This window comes from Danio aesculapii, chromosome 16 (genome assembly GCF_903798145.1).
Source record: "Danio aesculapii chromosome 16, fDanAes4.1, whole genome shotgun sequence".
Taxonomy (NCBI): domain Eukaryota; kingdom Metazoa; phylum Chordata; class Actinopteri; order Cypriniformes; family Danionidae; genus Danio; species Danio aesculapii.
The window spans coordinates 28,787,307-28,810,251 of record NC_079450.1 but is presented as its reverse complement, the minus strand read 5'-3'; the positions used below and the strand labels follow the sequence as shown (position 1 = coordinate 28,810,251).

Here is a 22,945-nt window from a genome sequence, read left to right as displayed (position 1 = left end):
AAAGAAATTGTTTCACACACACACACACGCACGCACGCACGCACGCACACACACACACACACACACACACACAAAATAATAATAATAAAAGATAACAGTTAATATCTGGAACAAAACTGGAACAAAATAATTCACAATAAATCATTATTTTATGATCAGAATTATTTCTAAAGACTGGTGTAAATATGCTATACATATGATACAGTCTCATAGAAAACATATTATTATAAAACAATATTATTGTTGTTACAATATTTTGTCCTGATAATCACAAGCTTTGGTTGATAACTGTTTGCTCTGCACGTTTACTTCGTTAAAATAATGGTTCCGTTTAGTCGGACAGATTTAGGCGTTGCACACTGCACAAAGCGAAACCACTGTTTACAAATACACAAAGTTCTTGACAGCGACTAAAATCACCAACGGCAGGAAATCGCCGTTTGCCAGCTGTTTACCTCGACAGGTAAGGAAAGAGCTTCATGAAACTACAGACGAAAGTGTCAGCATATTTGGTACAATAAACTGAAAGTCTCTGTTAAGTGAGGCAAGCTAGCTGAACTTATACACACAGCTGTTTACCCGAGGGATTTTGTTGCTTTGTAATATATGACTTAAGATAATGTGACCACGCAATTCTATTTTGTCATATAGTTTTAAATCCTCATATCATTAAACGTGTTGTTTTAAACATCTGACATGATAGCCTATTGACTTTTAGTTTAGTAACAGTTGAGGAGCGTCATTGTAGGATGATTTCTACACATGTAACGTCAACATAATAAAATTGTGAAGTACATGTTTTGAATTACCTCAGAGTGCAATACCATGGTATAGCTTATATTAAAAAAATACCATGATATTACCATTAAACTATTTTTAAATAAAGCCCCAATATGTTTTTTTTACTACGTTTAAAGGGTCAGGTCATCCAAAAAGCTCACCTAACGTGGGTTCAAACACTTATGGGTTTCTTTTTCTGTTGAACACAAAACATATCTTGAAGAAAATGGTTGGAAACTAGTAGCCTTTGACATTCATTGAAATTGACAAAAAATAAATAAATACAATGGAAGCCAATGGCTACTGGACTTCAAACATTCTTCGAAACCTCTCTTTTGTGTTCAACAGAATAAACAAACTCAGGTTTTGAACAAGTGGAGAGTGGGTGCATGACAGAATTATCAATTTTGTGTGATCAATCCCTATGGTTATCTGTTTATTTTTAAAGAAACAATAAGATTTATATTTTCACATGTGGTTATTCTCATCTTTCAGAGTATAAATGGATGCATTAACCTTGTGACGTTATAAGAGAGGCTGATGATGGCGGATGAGGCTGGAAAACTTCCACTCCGGCGTCTGGAACCTCCCATTCAAAAATTCATTAAAGTGGCCATCCCTACTGACCTGGAGAGACTGCACCAGCACCAGCACAACATAGAAAAGGTACAAACACATGCACAGCGACAGCAAAGCCCAGCAAATCACACCCAAAACTCGGCATATGGAGAACAGAGAGAGCCATGTGTCAGTGTGTGTGGTCACCATAGGGAATCTCTCTCTTCTGTCTGCCTGTTTGAGGAACTTATAATAGGATAATAGAGTATTGGGGGGATGTATAACCATGGCAACCTAGATGTACTTTGAATTAGTTTTTGAGAATATAAAACATTTGTATATGTATGCTTGTCTGATATTAACAGAGCTTTCTTGTTGCAGTTTCAGAGAAACAGACAGTGGGACAAACTGCATCATGAGCACATCAACTCCAGTCGCACTGTCCAGGTATATTATATTGTCCAGCTATTTTCTGCGACAGCTATTACTAATTTAAATGTTTTTAATAATTAATAGTTTTAAACAGTTATGGGTTATATTAGGTTATGTCTGTAGTTGTGTAATAAACCATTTGTTTGTTACAGTATAATGCTTTTTAAAATGTTTGGCATAGATTCATTAAAATGATAAAACTGACAGTTTTTGGCACTAATAACCATTTAGGTAGTGTGTGGACATGTTGTACTATTTACTTTGGGTGTCACAAGTTCGATTCCTGGCTCATGGAACATTTCCAATCCCTTTGGTTACATATATGCATATTGATTTTTAGCTGTCTTATGTATATACCTTATTTTTTGACCCAAAATAGTTCTACTGTAAATAACAATAAATATTATGCAATAAAGAAAAAGATGCAGATTAGGTTCAAGGAATGTTAAACTAAAAGGGATAGTTCAGCCAAAAATTTATTACATCGTCATTCATGCTCCCCATGTGGTTTTAAGCTTTTAAAAAGACACAAAGAAAATATTTCAGAACCCTGGTTGCTGGGACCTAATGATTTCAATAGTAGCAAAAAACAATACTATAGAGGTCAATGAATTCCCAGCAACCAGCAGGTTTGAACAAGTGATGGGAGAGTAAATGATGACAATTTTTATTATTGGGTGAACTATCCATTTAAATGAAACCAAACTAATAAACTAAAAAGACCCAAAATAATGGCCCATTTAGAGCTCTATTTTAACAATCTAGGCGCAAAGTGTAAAACGCATGGCACAAAAGCATTAAGGGTGTGTCCAAATCCACTTTTGCTATTTTAAGGATGGTTTGCGCCGTGGCGCATGGTCTAACAGGGTTGTGCTTATTCTCTTAATGAGTTATGGGTGTGTTTTGAGAATAATGTGCATTAAACCAACCAGAGTCTCATCTCCCATTCCCTTAAAAAGTCATTTGCTTTGTGCCATGGCGCATTTGCTATTCACATGGCGGACTTAGTTGGAGGAAAAAAGCGAATGCTTCCCTAGCGAGAAAATAGTTAAACAAACCATCTGCAGCTTGAGGATAAAGAACGAGCCTCCTCCATTTGGCCTGTTTACTTTTTCTTTACCTTACTTTTACTCTTTAATTGACTCCTTTACTTTCGTGGATAGGGAAACGGTGTTGTACGCACTCCACTGAAGACGTTCATTAGCCTACATAATTAGTTTTGAAACGAATCTTTGCGCTTAACAAACAAATTTTTTTCTAAATTCAGTTCCAATTTCCAGCAGATGAATAAATGAACAATGATTTATTATCTCCAAACACACATACTATTTTTATGCCCCATACAAATCAAATCTAAACTTGTTTTTAAACAAATCTAAACTTGTTTTTATTAAAAGAAATATAAATATGCATATAATAAATACTGCTAATTATAATAATATTATACAAATTCAAATTGTCATGAATAAACTGAAAAAAAACGACATGAAGAAGTAATGGAGGTAATTTTGTAACATTTGAATCCTTGAATTTTTTTCATATGTAAAGATATTTACACATTAAACAATGTGTAAGCATTTTAGACTTGCACAGGTGCATAACTAACGTGCTCTGCGCTGGACTTTAGACCAGGTTTTAGTTGGTCAATGGCACACTGTATTTTAGTTCTTCAAAATACTGTAGCAACGCGCCAACAATGTGCCTTTACACACCTCCTTTTTAGACCGGAACACCCATGAATCCACAAATCCACAAAGTGGCGCACATGGATTTGCTATTTAAACAATGTGATGCAAAACGTGACAATTTTTGTTGTATAAATCGTGCCAAACATGTCTTGTGCCTTATTGCGCCGGGTGTATGGTAGGGCTCTTAAAGTGAGAACAATCACCATAATGGTATCAATTTATAAATATAAGATATAGTTTTTAAAAACATTCTAAATGTCATTCATTCATTTTCTTTTCGGCTTAGTCCCTTTATTAATCTGGGTTGCCACAGCGGAATGAATCGCCAACTTATCCAGCATATGTTTTACGCAGCGGATACCCTTCCAGCCACAACCCATCACTGGGAAACATGCATACACACTCATTCACACACATACACTATGGACAAATTTAGCTTACCCAATTCACCTGTACCACATGTCTTTGGACTGTGAGGGAAACCAGAGCACCCGGAGGAAACCCACGCGAACACGGGGGTAACATGCAAACTTCACACAGAAACGCCAACTGTACCAGCCAGAGCTTGAACCAGCGACCTTCTTGCTGTGAGGCGATCATGCTACCCACTGTGCCACCGTGCAGCCCATTCTAAATGTAATAAAACAAAACTTCACGCACTGCCTTCAAATCCAATCTTTCCAGCCAATATACGATAAAAACATTGCCAATCACCAAAATTGCAGTGCACACAAAAATAAACTGAACGATATCATCCTCTGATATGGATGCTAATATAGTTATTGTAGTCATCATGCTTGACATGACCACCCCTTTAATCTGTGCTTTCACAAATTTCCCATACCTTCACCTGTTGTGATTGAGCTGTGAGATGTGTCTATATATATTAAGTAATGTTTGACTCAGGCCTCTGGTGCACTGCATGGTGTACGTGTGATGTCTTTTCTCTACCTAATGGCCAGACAAGCGTGTAACCTGTGTGTTAATGTCTCTGAGAGTGTGTCCAGGGCTCTCGCGGGACAGCCCTGGGAGTGTGTTATGCACCGCGAGTGTGTGTGTGTGACCTCAGCACCCAGGTCTCGTTCCTCCAGAGACGCCAGAGAGCTTTCCTGTGTCCGGCACTGCAGAGAGTGAACGAAAGCCTGCAAGTGTTTCTGTGTCAGCGAGATGTGGGCGACTGACAATAGATGGAAACAAGACAGACATTGTTAAAGTAGCTCCCCGGGGATGGAGAGAAGGAGAGCAAGTGATCAAAAACCCTTAAGACTGCTCTTATAACACACCCATAGAAGGGGATTGAGAGGGGGAGAGGAGTGTGTGTTGACTAGTGCTGGGCAAAAAAAAGAGATAGTGATAATTAATACGATTTAAACTGTTGAATGCTTGATTCTGATTAGCTCATGTACATTCTAAGGTGTGTTAATATTTTCAGGGAACCACACAGATGAAGTAGCTCCAAGCAGGTCTTTACTGCATGTCAGTTCCATATCACTATGCTGAATTATATCAGTTACTTTACAGCCTACAACAGTCTAAAATGTAAGTAAACCTAAACAAAAGGCTTTAGATGAGATGCGAAAGAAACTAGTTCTACACACAGGATTGATTTGAGGACAGAAAGCTGACAAATGTCTTGAAATATAGCATCTTTAGGTATGGTAACCATTGTATAGACCATTTTGAGGGATGTAAACAAAAACAATGGTCCCAACTTATTTCCTGTTGGACATTTTTAATTTCTAAAGCTTCCGAGAATCCAAAAAGAGACACATATAAATAAATAAATAAATAAATAAATAAGCTGTTTTAACATTAATTTATGATTGAATTGCCTGTGGAGAACGATGGATGTCCATCGTGTAGAAGCTGCAGGTGTGAATAGGTCACCGGCGGATGTCCAGGCTGGCCCACAGGATCAATGTGGAGACTCCTCTGTCACTGGGGTCTTTTAGGAATCAGTCTAATGCTCTCCCCTCCTCCATAACCACCACAGCATCTGCTCAGGATATGGCCTGGTCCAGGATTATTGGAGAGCTTGCGATACGGAAAATCAGACTAACATAAGCGTAGATGCATTTCAAGTTATAATAACCGGTTGCCCACCGGTTGCCCTAATTAATGCAGTCTAACAATCCTTTAGAGGATTTGGATTTCAAAAGCAGTTGTTTTTATGTGTATGCTAATGCAAAGAGATGTGTCTTTCATTTAGTTTTAAACTGACAGAGTGTGTCTGCCTCCCAAACTGTGCTCGGAAGGCTGTTCCAGAGTTTAGGTCCCAGATATAAGATCTACCACCAGTTGATTTCGATTTTCTGGGAATAATCAATTGTCCAGAATTAATTGAGCATAATGGACATGAGGGGCTGTAATACACCTCAATGACCCATCATCAAATATTCCTTTCATACAACAAAAGGGTTCAATAAATGTTCAATATAATATTTATGTTTTAAAGCAGAACTAGACACTGTTTTTGCAAATGAAGACTATCTAGACTATCTGTTTTTGCAAATGAACTCATCAAATATTTATGGGTATTAATATTGTACCTTGTATTTGGGAATTAACAATTATCTGATTGGTTTCCACTACTTGCGCTCGGGATTAAAAATCTCTTTTTAAACTTTAAAGAAACATGAGTCATGATCATCAATTAATGATATCGTCTGATATGAAACAAAAGTCCAATAATTTGTTTAGACATCCACTCCAGCCCTACTGTTGTTGACCCAGATTTATATTATTTATATTTACCTTTGAGATCCTTAGTGCCTTCATTCTCATTGAAAAGCTAACTTCTAGTAATGTCTTTTGTGTTTTCTTTTTCTCTCTCTCTCTCTCTCTCTCTCTCTCTCTCTCTCTCTCTCTCTCTCTCTCTCTCTCTCTCTCTCTCTCTCTCTCTCTGTGCGTGTGTGTGTGATTTAGTTATGAAGGATGATTTTATGAATATGATTATTCAAAGTGTGAAATGAGTGCAGTCATGTGGAACACTTTGATTGGCTGCCTGTTAACTCTGACCTCTTTGTTCAATATGTATGAATTGATCTGTAATGACTTATAGATGTTTGCTTCTGGACATGAGTCAACAGGACCTGACAACGCACCTGTTTTTTATCTATAACTTCTGGTTCTCGTCAAGGTCTGGTTTGTAATTAATAAGAAAATAAATCATTATAGTGCTCTTCTGTGCGTAGACAACCAAGTTTTAACAGGCAATTTTCAAAAGATGATATCCAGAACTGTAACATTTATGGAATTGTAAAAAGTTCTGGGAATAATCTTGTGTGTTTTAGATTTAATTTCTTCAACTTTAAAAACAGTAGATAATTTTTTTAGGGCTGCCTGATAGTGGGAAAGCATGCAATATGCAATATTATTGTTGCATGTTGCGATATTTCTTACGATATTACTAACTTTAAGTTAAAGGGGATAAAGATAGTAAGGTCCCATCTGATTGGTTAGATTTATATAAACAACCTATCCATGCAACACACAAATGCTTGGCACATCAAATTAATTAAATTTATTGAACATCGCTGAGATATGGATATCGCATATGCTATTATCTCGATAACGATAATTTTCGATATATTGTGCAACCCTAGTTTCTATTATTAAATATCCAACAAACAATCTGACAAATTTAATGACATATTTAAATAATTTTGGGTTTCACATCTTTCTATTTTATGTTTAGGAAGTCATTTAACTTTAGAAATTTGTATTTAAAAATTTACAAAAATATACAAAAAGGCGGCAACACCAAAGCTCCAAAAATATGAATTTATTAGCTTAAAAGACTCACATTTTTATTTATTTATTTATTTTTTAGTTTAAATGGGTAAGTTCATATTTTTGGAGCTTTGGTGTTGCCGCCTTTTTGTATATTTTTGTACTTTTTTTTTTTTTGGCTGAGCACTCTTCAGATTAGAGATCTTTTATTTTTTTAGCTTTCAAAAATTTGTCTTTTTTTTTTTTTTACATTCTCTTTATTAATTTTTTCACATCAGTACAAATGAAATCTTTTACATATGTATACATTTTTTTTATTTTAAACAAGAAATTGTAAAATCATGTTAATATTATATGTAAAAGAGAACAATAAATACAGAGGAAAAAAAGGAGGGGGGGGGTTAAAACAAAAACAAAAAAATATGAGGGGGGGATTTGAGTTGTTTCTACTAGGGTGCTCTCTACTCAATCTCTGCTCTCTTGTTAAAATTCTCAATAAATAGATTCCATATTACATAGAAATTCTTAGTTTTATTTTTGAGGGAAAGTTTGAGCTTCTCAAGACATGACTGACATGACATGACATTTTTTTATCAGTGTGGAGCAACGGGGGGATCTTTTTGTTTTCAATTCAGTGAAATCAATCTGCGTGCCAAAAGAGTTATAAATCTAATCACTGTTCTTTGATTTTTAGATAGTTCTGCATCATTATTAACACCAAATAGCTAAAATAGGCCCGTGGTATATTTGTGATGTGCAAGCTTTTGTGCATATTTTCTTTGTTTAAAAATGTAGACATTTATTTAGAAATTTGTAAATGTGACAATATAGAGTTCATTTTTATAAACAGGGTCAACTAAGATTAAAATCAGAAGAGTATTTATATTTAGACTGCAGGTGCTGATTTAGACATTTGACAGTGCTAGGCCAAAATCTTTGGGTCTTTGAGTTATGCCAGAATCATTCAGAATATTCAGTCCAGTTTGTACCGAAGAAAAAATACTACATAGAGGTTTTGAATATAATCATAGATCCAGTTATAATGAAGATGTTAAATGTTTGTCCCCGCAGCAGCTGCAATCTAACCTGCGGGAGATGGAGAAGTTGTGTGGACGAGTTCGCAGCATTGATGCTGAAGCTCTGGAGAAACTCGTTCAGCCAATCAGAGATCGAGCCTCTGCTGCCGTTCAAGTGTTTCTCCAGATTCACTCGGACGCTGTCAACAGGCAAAACTTTAACGAAGCTATTACCACTGCTGCAGAAACATCACACAGTATGTGTCTCTGCTTTATGAGGATAATCAGTATGTACTTTTTAAATTTGATTTGGCAAGCATTTTGACTTTGATGTAATGGTTCAGGTAAGGATGACACAGGTGTCCCTGGTTCCCCTGTCACTCAAACACAGCTGCTCCTGCCTGAAATCCCTCCAGAACAGAACGCCGCGGAGTCCTGGGACTCTTTAGCTGAGGTAATACACGCAAACAGATATTTGGGTACTTTTACATTCACCTGTTCATTTTAACAGCTTGGTGTTTATTTTATTTTTCATTCAAATTTAAAGAAAATATACATCTTGGGTGTTTATTTTGTTACACTTTATTTGTGTCTATAAATTTCAATTACGATGCAAAATTTTAAGGCAGTTATTGAGATTTTCTCTTGTACTGAGCCTTGAATCTTCACTTGAGCAGCATTTACATACATAAAACATTACAGTTTGTTTCATATCTGTGTTCTAAATGGGATGAGTTCATACATAATTTGCCTCATTATATACAACGCTATGTTTCTGTCTGTTTAAAGTATTAACTGAATTTTGCACTTCAGAAAGCCAAAATCCCCTTTGTAAAATCCATTAACTTTAAATTAGAAAAAATGAAAATGAATATTCTGTTATTATTACTCATGCTCACGTCATTCTAATTATCTGAGACCTTCATTCATCTTCAGAACACAAATTAAGATATCTTACATGAAATCTGAGAGCTCTCTCATTCTCCATAGACAGCAATAATCCTAAGAAAATGAACTGAAAATATTGTCAAAGCATTCTAAAATGTTTTGACAATGTTTTTAGTTACTTGTCTCAACATCTCGGGACCATTTCTGTCTATGGAGGAAGAGAAATCTCTTGAATTTCATCTAAAATATCTTCACTTGCGTTGTGTAGATAATTGAAGGACTTAAATATAATAACATTATGGTCAGTAATTAATAACAGACATTTCATTTTTTGGTGAACTAACCCTTTAATGTGATCAATCATTCATATAAGTATGGTGATAACTTTTATTTCTACATTTACTGCTTGCATTTCCCTACCTGCAGTGTCTTGCATGATTGTTGTGGTTTGTTTGTTTAGGACCTGCTTGAACTGAATGGTTTAGTGAACGAGTTCTCCACTATTGTTCATGTAAGTATCCCACATCTATGGAAACAATTCATTCTTTGTTTTTTTTTTTTTAAAGAAAGACACAGCAAGGAAGTATTTATGGTGTACATGTGTTTTATAAAGGGTGGTGACCAAAGCCCTTAGGTTTGGCAGAGCTGTCAGACAAATGGCTTTGTCTCTTGAGAGCCAACAAGGTGGTATTGATCTAATCTGTGTGTATGTGTGTGAGTGTGTATATGTGTGTGTATGTGTGTGATTGAGAAGACATACAGAGATTGGTGACAGTCTGTCAGCCATGTGCTAACCAGCCAGGATTAATGAGAATCCATGCCTTATAACAGCCATTATTAGTACAGCATGCAGTTGGAAGCCAGGTGGAAAAGAGGAGATCAAGCGTATCTTCAGATTTATTTTGGATTGTATTTTAGACATACACATTGCCGGTCAAAAGTTTGGGGTCAGTGGGATTTTTAAATGTTTTAAAATAGCTTTTCCTGCTCACCAAGACTGCATTCATTTCATAAATAATACAGTACAAATGGTAAAATTGTGAAATGTTATTGAACTATAAAAGAACTGTTCAAAAGTAGTTCATAATTTCATTTAATCATTTATTCCAGTGATTTTTCAGCCTCATTGCTCCAGTCTTCAGAGTCACGTGATCCTTCAGAAATCACTGTAATATTAATTATTCGTTCATTCATTTATTTTCTTTTTGGCTTAGTCCCTTCATTAATCAGGGGTCGCCACAGCGGAATGAACCACTTATCCAGCACATGTTTTTATACAGCGGATGCCTTTCCGGCCGCAACCCGTCACTGGGAAACATGTGATGGGTTAAATGACGTTAAACAGAGCAAGGAAATTTTCACAGCATGTCTGATAATATTTTTTCTTCTGGAGAAAGTCTTATTTGTTTTATTTCGGCTAGAATAAAAGCAGTTTTAAATTTTTAAAAGCCATTTTAAGGTCAATATTATTAGCCCCTTTAAGCTATTTTTTTTTTCAATTGTCAACAAAACAAACCATCGTTATACAATAACTTGCCTAATTACCCTAACCTGCCTAGTTAACCTGATTAACCTAGTTAAGTCCCTTAAATGCCACTTTAAGCTGTATGGAAGTGTCTTGAAAAATACCTAATAAAATATTATTTACTGTCATCATGGCAAAGAAAAAATAAATCAGTTATTAGAAATGAGTTATTAAAACTATTATGTTTAGAAATGTGTTGAAAAAAATCTTCTCTCTGTTAAACAGAAATTGGGGAAAAAATAAACATCGGGGCTAATAATTCAGGGAGGCAAATAATTCTGATTTCAACTATACATAGAAACAATAGTCTATCCATCTGTTTATCTCCATCCATTCAGCTCATTCAGGCCCGCAAATACAAAAGCTTAATATCAGTAACGATTGATCTTGTCCGTCTCTATTCACTTGACACCCTGTTGCGTAGCGATGATGGGATGTGGATGATGGTAAGTATAATATGATGACAGCCAGCCTTATTAGCGCTCTCCTCTCAGTAGAGGACACCCACGGTATAGTTTATTCGGTTAACACTGAGCCTCAGATGAGCCCAGGAGGTCTGCTTGTGTGACTGTGTGCTCTCAAGGGTCTCCATGCAGCTTGTGAGCAGACGGTGCTGATTACCGTCTACTCCTGAGGGAAGGAGACAGAGAAAAGAAAGCCATCAATAGCTTTCGTAGCCGGTCATTAGTGAGCGGCTTAAAATAGCCTGTTTACAGGGTGTTTGTGGAGGACTAATGCATAAATGCTTATAGGATTCTGATTAGTTATGAGTGTTTTGGCTTGTGTTTTTTTCTGACTGAAGATTATTTCACCAACAGAAACAGCTGCTTAATTGGACTTGACATAATAATAGTAATATTGTAACACAAAAACAAGTTTCTGTCTATCCGTCTGTTTGTCCACCTTTCTGTTCTGTCTAGCTAAATATCGTTCCAGCCATTCATCCAAATATATTGTTCTATTTGTTGTTATATCTTTCTGTCATTCTGTCCAGTTAGCTTTTGATCCATCCATCCATCCATCCATATATTGGTCTATCTGTTCGATCTTTTATTCTATCCATTTAACCTTTGGTTAATTTATCTATCAATAATTCTATTATTCAATCCATCTTTTTTTCATTCATTCATACTTCCATCCATTAATTCATCCATCCATCCATGTATAGGTCTATGTTGTTCTATCTTTCATTTGCTTTATTCAATCTGTCCATCCATCTGTCTCTCTACCTAGCTATTATACTGTCTGTCCGTCCATCTGTCCTTCCATTCATCCATCCATTCGTCCACCCATATATTGTTCCATCTGTTGTTCTATTTTTCATTCTATCCATTTAACCTTTGCTCAGTTCATCAATCAATCAATCAATCAATCTGTCTTTCTTTCTGTCTAGCTGTTATTCTATCCATCCATCTATCCATCCATCCGTCCAGCCATATATTGGTCTATCCTTTGTTCTATCTTTTATTCTGTCCATTTAGCCTTTTTCATCTATCGATAAATCTATAATTCCATCCGTCCATCCATCTGTCTTTCCATCCATCTATCCATACATTCATCCATATATAGGTCTATATGTTGTTCTATTTTTCTGTCTTCATCTGTCTTTCTGCCTAGCTAATGTTATGTCTGTCCGTCCATCCGTCTGTCTTTCCATCCATCCATCCATGGATCCATATATTGGTTTATCTGTTGTTCTATCTTTTATTCTATCCATTTAACATTTGGCCAGTTCATGAATCGATCAATCTATTATCCCATCCATCCATCCATCCATCCATCCATCCATCCATCCATCCATCCATTTTTTTAAATCTTTCATTCTATCCAGTTTGCTTTTGGCTAGTCTATCTATCCATCTGTCTTTCTACCTAGCTACTTATTCTGTCTGTCCGTCCATCAGTCTGTCTTTCCATCCACTGATCCATCCATCCATCCATATATATATTGGTTTATCTGTTGTTCTATCTTTTATTCTATCCATCGATAAATGTACTATTCCATCCATCCCTCTGTCTCCATCTATCCATCCATCCATCCATCCATGCATGTATAGCTCTATCTTTCATTCTATTCAGTTTGCTTTTGGTCAATCTATCGATCCATCTGTTATACAGCCTAGCTATTATTCTGTCCTTTAATCCATCTGTCCGTCCATCCATCCATCCATACATCTATTGTTCTGTCTTTCATTCTATCCATTTACCCTTTGGTCAGTTCATCAATCGATCTGTATGTCTTTCTGTCTAGCTATTATTTCATCCATCTATCCATCCATTCATAAATAGGTCTATCTGTTGTTTTATCTTTCATTCTATCCAGTTCTCTTTTGGTCAGTTCATCAATCGATCAGTCTGTCTGTCTTTCTGTGTAGCTATTATTCCATTCATTCATACAAAATCCATCAGTCCATCCATCCATAGGTCTATCTGTTGTTCTAAGTATCTTTCATTCTATCCAGTTTTTCTATTAGTCAACCCATCCATCCAAGTGTTCATCCGTCCATCCATCTTTCTAGCCAACTATCTATCTATCATTATGTGGTTCTATCTTGGTAGTCATTCATCCTTGAGAAGTTCAACTAAACTGATTGTATATTTTCCTCCCATCCTTTCTGATACTTTCACGATTATGACAAATCAGTCTCGAAATCTATTAACATCAACATTTGTCTACATAACATTTGGTGACGTTTATATCTGCGTAGTTCACATCAGCCATGTCCAATAAATCTCCACAAAATCCACAAGACATAAGAACATGTACAGAAGATCAACACATGTAAGATTTATTGCAGTGCAGCACTGGTCAGATGAAGACGGTTTATCAACTGACCTGAAACCCTCATACATTGGCTCTGGGCCAGCAGGCCATCCTTATTGTTGAGTCCTGAGAAAGCACACTCAGGACACATGTACATACTCACAAATTATTTCAAAATGAACAGGAAGAGGAACTCCAACTTTACAGTCGCCATGAGCTGCAAAGAGCAATGCAAAAAAACAGATTTCTTTTTTACATTAACATATGCTATACAGGAGCAGGTGCCAGGCTCATGTAACTCTTTGCTGGAGAGTTAAAGAAGATTTTTCCAGCAGTCTCTATTGTGTGTGTGTTTACGTGTGCATGTGTGTGTAGTGATTACTTTGAGCTCACACTGATTTAGACAGAGAGACAGCTGCCACTCTTTGAATATTTCATAAGCTTCCGACAGACCACCCTGGTACCCCCTGACATCCAGACCCCTCCCATCAACCCTTCTGCCCCAGCACTCAAACCCCCAGCTACCCACTACCAAGATTACTGAGCTTGTCTTTGTCCACTTTTTACCATTTAAGAAGTGTTTGTGAATTCATTGGGTTAGGAATTCCATTTGTTTTGGCATTAAATCATTGTGGACACATATATGGGCATTTGATAGGATCTCACAGTTCTTTCATGCAGTTTGAATTGACATAGAAAATGATTGTAAACAGCATTTTTAAAAATGATTGTATTTAATTGTACTTATCTAGAATTTTTAATTGATAAACTACTTGGAACATTTTCATCTAAATTTAATTGTGACCACCTTCAACTTCTTTTTTTTTTCTTCTCATATATCTAAATTGCGAAATATGTTTACATTTAACTAATTAACTAATGAAATCTTTGGTTTTAATTTTTTTTTTAGTTCTGTTTTGTTTAACAGCATACATTCATTGGCCACTTTATTAGGTACGACTGTACAACTGCTTATTAATGCAAATTTCTAATCAGCCAATCACATGGCAGCAACTCAATGCATTTAGTCATGTAGACACGGTCAAGATGATGTGCTGCAGTTCAAACCAAGCATCAGAATGAAGAAGAAAGATGATTTAAGTGACTTTGAATGTGGCATGGTTATTGGTGTCAGATGGGCTGGTTTGAGTATTTCAGAAACTGCCGATCTACTGGGATTTTCACGCACCACCATATTTAGGGTTTACAGAGAATGATCCGAAAAAGAGAAAATATGCAGTGAGCGGCAGTTCTAAGGGGTGCAAATGCCTTGTTGATGCCAGAATGGTCAGACTGGTTTGAGCTAATAGAAAGACAACAGTAACTCAAATAACCACTCGTTACTACCGAGGTATGCAGAAAATCATCTCTGAACACCCAGCACGTCAAACCTTGAGGCAGATGGGCTACAGCAGCAGAAGACCACACTAGGTGCCACTCCTGTCAGCTAAGAACAGGAAGCTGAGGCTACAATTTTGGGCAATATTGGACAATTTTGGACAATAGAAGATTGCAAAAATGTTGCCTGGTCTGATGAGTCTCAATTTCTGTTGAGACATTCGGATGGTAGGTTCAGAATTTGGCATCGACAATATAAAAGCATGGATCCATCCTGCCTTGTATCAATAGTTCAGGCTGGTGGTGGTGGTGTAATTGTGTGGGGGATGTTTTCTTGGCACACTTTGGGCCCAGTTGTACCAATTGAGCATAATGTCAATGCCACAGCCTATTGTTGAATATTGTTGCTGATCATGTCCATCTCTTTATAACCACGGTGTACCCATTTTCTGATGTACTCAAAAGGCCTCCACAGTCACCAGATCTCAATTCAGTAGATGACCTATAGGATGTGGTGGAACGGGAGATTCACATCATGGTTGTGCAGTCGACAAATCTGCAGTAACTCCGTGATGCTATCATGTCAATATGGACCAAAATCTCTGAGGAATATTTTTAGTATCTTGTTGTATCTATGCCACGAAGGATTAAGGCAGTGCTGAAGGGAAAAGAGGGTCCAACACAGTACTAGTAAGGTGCACCTAATAAAGTGGCCACTGAGTGTACAAACACTTTGTTTACATACTGTAAAAGCGTATTTTAAATTATAATATTATATAATATAATATAATATATAAAATTAAAAGTTAAAAATTAAATTTCTCTAAATTTACCAGATCATTAATAATTATTTTATGCTAACAAGGTCTGATAAAATTAACAAAAACATGTGTGAAAACATGGCACTTTTTTTTCGAAATGAATAAATGTTAATAATAATACTTAATGTTAATTCTCTTGATCCATTTGTCAGTTACCCACACACATCTAAATACACATAACTGTCTGGAGTGCTATGGAGTTTCTATATGTGTGTGAACAGTCTGTAACTGGTGTCTTTCCATCTTAGGCTCAGCAGGAGAAGATTGACAGCATCGAAGCAAACGTTAGCATAGCAGCTGCAAATGTGGAGGAGGGGACCCAGAGCCTGGGGAAGGTAAGGGGAGAGGGGACACTCCTGCTAGGGGATCGATTCCACTCTACCCCCCTGCTTCACTCGGCCTACCCCACCATCAGCCCATTGATCCATCTCAGAGCGCAAGGAAACCACAATTAAGAGAGGGAAGAGAGAGGTGGCGATGGTGGCGGAAGGCATGGAGCGGAGAGGGATCGATGTGTGTTGGTTTGCCCCTCGCAGGGAGTCGATGTGTGTGTGAGTGCAGGGAAGTCTAAAGAGTGTAAAAGAGAGTCTATAAACAGCATTCGAGCTCCTGCTGCGGGTTCAATACATATACACACACACATACACATGCCGCAGAGCACCAACTTTTGACAGAAAAGCAAAGGCAAGGGTGCAACGTGGAGGCCTTGCGAGTGTGTGTTTGCGTGCGAACGAGGGGTTTGTATGTGTTTTATTGATCGAGGCTCAATTGAAATGTTTCTCTTTTTTGGAGTCGAGAGTTAATGCAGTTCTATTGAGCATTTTGTCTGATGCCCGTGTAGAAAGTGGACCCACCTCTGAGACTGCTGAAAAGGACAGAGGGTGGTCAACACACACACACACACACACACACACGCACACACACGCGCACACACACACACACACACAGCTGAAGACTAATAATAATATATTTTGACACACAGTCATAGTGATGCGCCGATCTTCAATTTTCATGGCGAATTCCGATTGCCGATATTTTAATGTTTTTATATTATTATTTTTTTAACTAGCAAATTTTTTCACTTAATTATTATTAATTGATAAAAAAATAGAAATAAATTATTATATAATTTTTATAAAAAAAAAATTAAAATAAAAAATATTTGACATAAGCTTCTTTTACACAGTAATACTGGTAAATTACTGTAAAATCACCAGAATGGTGTTACCATTAATTAAAAAGCAACTACGTTAACATCCAAAATATCGGTAAATTATTAAAATATGTAGCATCATTATACACTAATGACCCCTAAATGGCTGCGCTTGTATCTGTAAACAGGGAGGGAGTCAATTTTTTTGTTGTTGTTATTTACAGTTGGAAATTTGGCACAAAAAACTATCATTTTGACCCATACATTGTATTTTGGCTGTTGTCCTACAATACAGTCTGGTTTTGCGATCACACGAATACGTCAGACCGGAAACGCAGGGTCATGCGTTAAGTTTCGCAGGTTGCTGCGGTGCAAAGTTCAAGCTTGGTGAACTCTAACCTGCGAAATCGCATCACTTGACTGCATGAGACCAATAGAGGATCAAAACATGACCTCTCTGGACAGAAATTTAAAACATGAAGCAATCGCTGGCTTTTTAAATATCTAATCATCTTGTTTAATCCCGCCCCTTTTCGCAGCACCGCACGACAGAATTTCGCACACACAAAGCCGAGTGTGACCGTAGCTTCAGAATGAGGAAGAAATGTGATTTAAGTGATTTTGAATGGCATGGTAATTGGTGCCAGATGGGCTGGTCTGAGTATTTCAGAAACTGCTGCTCTACTGGGATTTTCACGCACAACCAAAAAAAATAGAAATAAATTATTATATAATTTTTATAAAAAAAAAATTAAAATAAAAAATATTTGACATAAGCTTCTTTTACACAGTAATACTGGTAAATTACTGTAAAATCACCAGAATGGTGTTACCATTAATTAAAAAGCAACTACGTTAACATCCAAAATATCGGTAAATTATTAAAATATGTAGCATCATTATACACTAATGACCCCTAAATGGCTGCGCTTGTATCTGTAAACAGGGAGGGAGTCAATTTTTTTGTTGTTGTTATTTACAGTTGGAAATTTGGCACAAAAAACTATCATTTTGACCCATACATTGTATTTTGGCTGTTGTCCTACAATACAGTCTGGTTTTGCGATCCAGGATCACATATACACTCACCGGCCACTTTATTAGGTACACATGTCCAACTGCTCATTAAATCAAATTCCTAATCAGCCAATCACATGGCAGCAACTCAATGCATTTAGGTATGTAGACGTGGTCAAGACGGTCTGCTGCAGCTTAAACTGAGCATCAAGCTGCAGTCACACTTGGCTTTTCCTCCCATAGACTTCCATTCATACGCACACGAATACGTCAGACCGGAAACGCAGGGTCATGCGTTAAGTTTCGCAGGTTGCTGCGGTGCAAAGTTCAAGCTTGGTGAACTCTAACCTGCGAAATCGCATCACTTGACTGCATGAGACCAATAGAGGATCAAAACATGACCTCTCTGGACAGAAATTTAAAACATGAAGCAATCGCTGGCTTTTTAAATATCTAATCATCTTGTTTAATCCCGCCCCTTTTCGCAGCACCGCACGACAGAATTTCGCACACACAAAGCCGAGTGTGACCGTAGCTTCAGAATGAGGAAGAAATGTGATTTAAGTGATTTTGAATGGCATGGTAATTGGTGCCAGATGGGCTGGTCTGAGTATTTCAGAAACTGCTGCTCTACTGGGATTTTCACGCACAACCATTACAGAGTTTACAGAGAATGGTCAGAAAAAGAGAAAATATCCAGTGAGCGGCAGTTCTGTGGGCGCAAATGCCTTGGTAATGCCAGAGGTCAGAGGAGAATGGTCAAACTGGTTTGAGCTGACAGAAAGGCAACAGTAACTCAAATAATCACTCGTTACAACCACAGAAGAGCATCTCTGAACGCACAACACGTTGAACCTTGAGGCGGATAGGCTACAGCAGCAGAAGACCACACGGGGTGCCACTCCTGTCAGCTAAGAACAGGAAACTGAGGCTCAATTTCTGCTGCGACATTTGGATGGTAGGTCAGAGTTTGATGCCGGCCTTAATGGTGTGGGGGATATTTTCTTGCCACACTTGGGCCCATTAGTACCAATTGAGCATCGTGTCAACGCCACAGCCTACCTGAGTATTGTTGCTGACCATGTCCATCCCTTTATGACCAAAGTGTGCCCATCTCTTAATGGCTACTTCCAGCAGGATAACGCACCATGAAGCGCGAATCATCTCAGGTTCTTGAACATAACAATGAGTTCACTGTACTCAAATGGCCTCCACAATCACCAGATCTCAATCCAATAGAGCACCTTTGGCATGTGGTGGAAAGGGAGATTCGTATAATGGATGAGCCGCCGACAAATCTGCAGCAACTGTGTGATGCTATCATGTCAATGTGGACCAAAATCTCTGAGGAATATTTCCAGTACCTTGTTGAATTTGTACAACAAAGGTTTAAGGGGGTCCAAGTAAGGTGTACCTAATAAAGTGTCCGTTGAGCCCAACCCAACCCTCACAGGAAACAATCCTGCGTTTCTGGATAATTTATGAATCGTTTTTCCTCAAAGAGGTCCAAGTTCAAAATTTACTGGTATTTCTATACTTATGGGGACAATTCGTTCCCACAGGGTATACGAGGTACACAGTCAAAGTGCATGTCTGAATAGCAGGAGGTGATAGTTCCTCAATCTCTCTCTCTCTCTCCAAGCATAATTAACTGTTCAGTTAACGGTTAACCCTGACTTGTGAAGATGATTAGATGACAGAGGAGGAGAGCTTGAGAAGGGCTGAAGAAGAGATGAGAAGAGAGGAAAGGTGGCATTCGATGGACGACCCTGCCTTTAAAGTTTACATATCTTCAGTGAAATTAAATCATGTGCGCGCACCGAGGGGCTTGTTACCTTGTGTTAATTAAAGAATAATCTGACTAAGGGAGTTTCTCTTTTTACCCGATATCAATTAATTTACCAGTTGTGGTTTGATCTGTGCGTTCAATTTCATCATGTTTTTTCACCCTAGATCTCTGATTATTTTGTGTTTATATATGACTCTGGGTATGTTTCTATTTCTGCTGGAAACTGGACATGAAAGAGTTTATAATTGTTTGGTTATCAGGAAAACAGCACATGAAAAGTATTAGTTCAAACGCTGTTTTGGGACATTGATGCTGCATAAATCATTCATTTCTCACCTGTCTGATGTTTTTATGCACACACACACACACACACACACTGCATGTGGGTCAGTGACACAAGGATTCTTTTTCTATACGATGTTTCAAATATATATGAGAAGAAACTACAAACGTTGACTTGGGATGCACTTTGATATGATAATCATGTTTTTTACTTTTTGGATTTTTATTTATTTATTAATACAATATTTGAATTTATTCATTTATTATCATTCTTTTTTTAAGTGTGAAGTAAAAATATCAGAATGATAACTACTGATAGAGCAGAAAAAACATTAACGTCTTAATTTCTTTTGGCTTTTATCGATTTTTTTTGGGAGTTTTTTTTAAACAGATGTTTTAAAATGCTGAATTAAAATAAAAAGATATGTTTATATTAAATAAATAAAAAACATTTATTAAAAAATGAAAAGTATGACCAGTCAAAAAATGATCTGAAGAGGATAATAATAATAATAATAATAATAATAATAATAATAATAAGCCATTGTAATTATTAAACTATAAAATGTATATAAAACTGAATTCTATCATAGTAAGATAATAATAACATTGTTTTATAACAATCGTAAATGAATTTAACATTATATAATATAACATTATTATTATATTATTGTTTTTATTCATAGTAATAGTATTTATGTTGTGTATTAAACATAAATATTAAGGATTGTGTATTAAATAGAATAACCTGTACAGTGAACATTTTCATTGACCTATGCATGTATAAATGATGTACAGTATACAGCATATATAAGTACACCCCTCACAAATCTATCTTTTAAATTCATATTTTTAATAGGAAGCTATACAATATTATATTTGTGCTTATACATTAGATTAGTCAGTACTGAAGCCAAATCTGGAGCTTATCTAACAAAATAACTTACGATAACAGTCTAAAAACTAGTACCCCCAATTTATATGTTATAGAAAAATATTAAATACAAATTTTAAATAAGAGGAAAAATCAGGAAAGAAAAAAAAATTGGAAAAAAATGTAGAAATTTTGTAGGTTGTATTTTTTTTTCAATATTTTGCTTGAATTTAATTGTATTATCTTTCAATTTCTAAATATGTTTGGTGACTAAAATATTATTTTAACAAATATATCTGTTCAATAAATCTGTTTTGTTTAAATGAACCAAAATACATTGCCTATATTCACTGAGAAATGAAGAAAAATATTCAGTTTCTAAATGGGCTGTACTCAATTATGCTGAGCACTGTATATCATTGTATATCATGATGTATATCTATCTTTAAATGTGCTCTATTTCTGTGCAGGCGGCCCGTGCGAAGCTAGCAGTGTTGCCTGTGGCAGGAGCGATGGTCGGGGGAGTGTTAGGGGGGCCGCTGGGACTCTTAGCAGGGTTTAAAGTGGCGGGGGTCGCCGCTGCCTTTGGAGGTGGACTGCTTGGTTTTGCCGGCGGAAACTTGATCCAACGCAAGAGGAAAGAAAGAATCGACTTGCAGCTACAAGAGCTTCACAGCAACAACAACAGTAAGAACGACACTCAGTGACACGTTTGTTTTCATGGAGGAATCCGCGAGACGGCAGACTTAGACGACCCACGCGTGTTCTCAAATAAACAGCAGACGCTCATGAACGTACATGCAGAAATCAACCACATCTGCACAGTAACTCCTACATGCAGTGCAAACATGCACATGCAAGTGGACCTGCTAATTTCCCTTTTGCCTTAATTCACTATGTAGTTCTATGCCAAAGCAAACAGGCCCATCTCATGTGCTGCTAAACAGCTGAGTGACCTTTGGAGCTGTAATAGAAGTGTTAGAAGTGGTTAGAGATTCTAGGTTATAGATGGTTGTACAAGGCGGGTACGATTGTGAGATTCTCATTTTAAAGTATTGTACAGTTTGATCTATGGTGAGCATCTGTGGTAGGTGACATACTCCTGTTTACAGTTATTATGTAGATTTTGTTGTGCTTAAATGATATTATCATGTATAATTCCATTATAAAACACATACAATTGTGACATAAGGCTGGGATTTTCTTTTACTTGTGTTAATGGTTATGAATAGATGATGATGGGTACTTTATAAGGTCTTATAACACTTGCCAATGCACAGTAGTGAGAAACACTTTAAGAATTAATATTATAAACTATAAACAATCATTAATAGAAATTATAAAATGAAAAATAACATTGTTTCCAGAACCTGTTGAGCCTATTGTACTCATAACGTTATATTTACTTTGCCTTAATGATATTTTGATAGATTAAACATTTCAGATAATCTCTCAGGCTGCTTTAAATCAATACAATTTCAATGTGACTTCAATGCCTTGTGATAACACTTTATAGTATATCATACTGGATAACTATAGAGAAATCAAATTATTTGTTTATATATTATTGTTATTCAATTTTGTGGCAAAACTTTCAGTTTAAGGTTACTTCAGTTATAATTGCACATTGAAGAAAACATTTCACCTCTTGGGTAATTGTTTGCGGTATCTTACTGTAACTGTGGAAATGCAAACAAAAACCTTCTTTATTTTTTATGGTCTTTTTTATTTTAAAGCAATTAATATGTATGATCCAGATGTTTCTGTTCAACATCCTTCTACGCTGGGTTTACGTGGGCTGTTTGTGTCTTTCTATGTTCTGCTGGGGTTTCTGATAGATTTAGGTGAGGTTTCCCTTTAAGGCTTTGATAACACAAGTCTCTGAGAAGCAAATCTAATACTGAAATCAATGCACTGTGAGACCTCCTTCAGCACAAACAACATTTGAATGTTATTTGATTATGGTCCCGAAGAACAGACAGAAAAGAACAATAGCCTTTTATGGTTTATTGATCCTTATTTTAGTTTGGTCAAAATGAAAAGAAGGAAATAAAATATTGTCTGTTTCAAAGTTGTTCAGTTCTTCTGCATTTGCATAGTTTTCTATCAGATCTTTTCAGTTGTCTTAGTAATGTTGTACTAGCAGCTATTAGAGTATTCGCTTATTGTCATAAACTCTATTTTGATGGTGCACAAACAGATATTATGCTGATTGTAAGTAACTTTATTAATGAAGGTCAACTTATTTTACTAGCCCTTAACCTAACCCGAACACTCTACTAGTACAAA

The 22,945-nt window shown here is 36.5% G+C and overlaps 1 protein-coding gene across 1 annotated transcript; it reads left to right on the top strand.

Moving 5' to 3' along the window:
* Positions 1-360: 360 nt before the first annotated feature.
* Positions 361-22,727, top strand: stx17 (syntaxin 17). Its single transcript, XM_056476041.1, has 8 exons — positions 361-463; positions 1,276-1,446; positions 1,720-1,785; positions 8,262-8,463; positions 8,551-8,660; positions 9,555-9,605; positions 15,790-15,876; positions 21,127-22,727. Exons 2-8 carry the CDS (start codon positions 1,321-1,323, stop codon positions 21,361-21,363), a joined length of 879 nt encoding a protein of 292 aa, XP_056332016.1. The 5' UTR covers positions 361-463; positions 1,276-1,320; the 3' UTR covers positions 21,364-22,727.
* Positions 22,728-22,945: the final 218 nt, after the last annotated feature.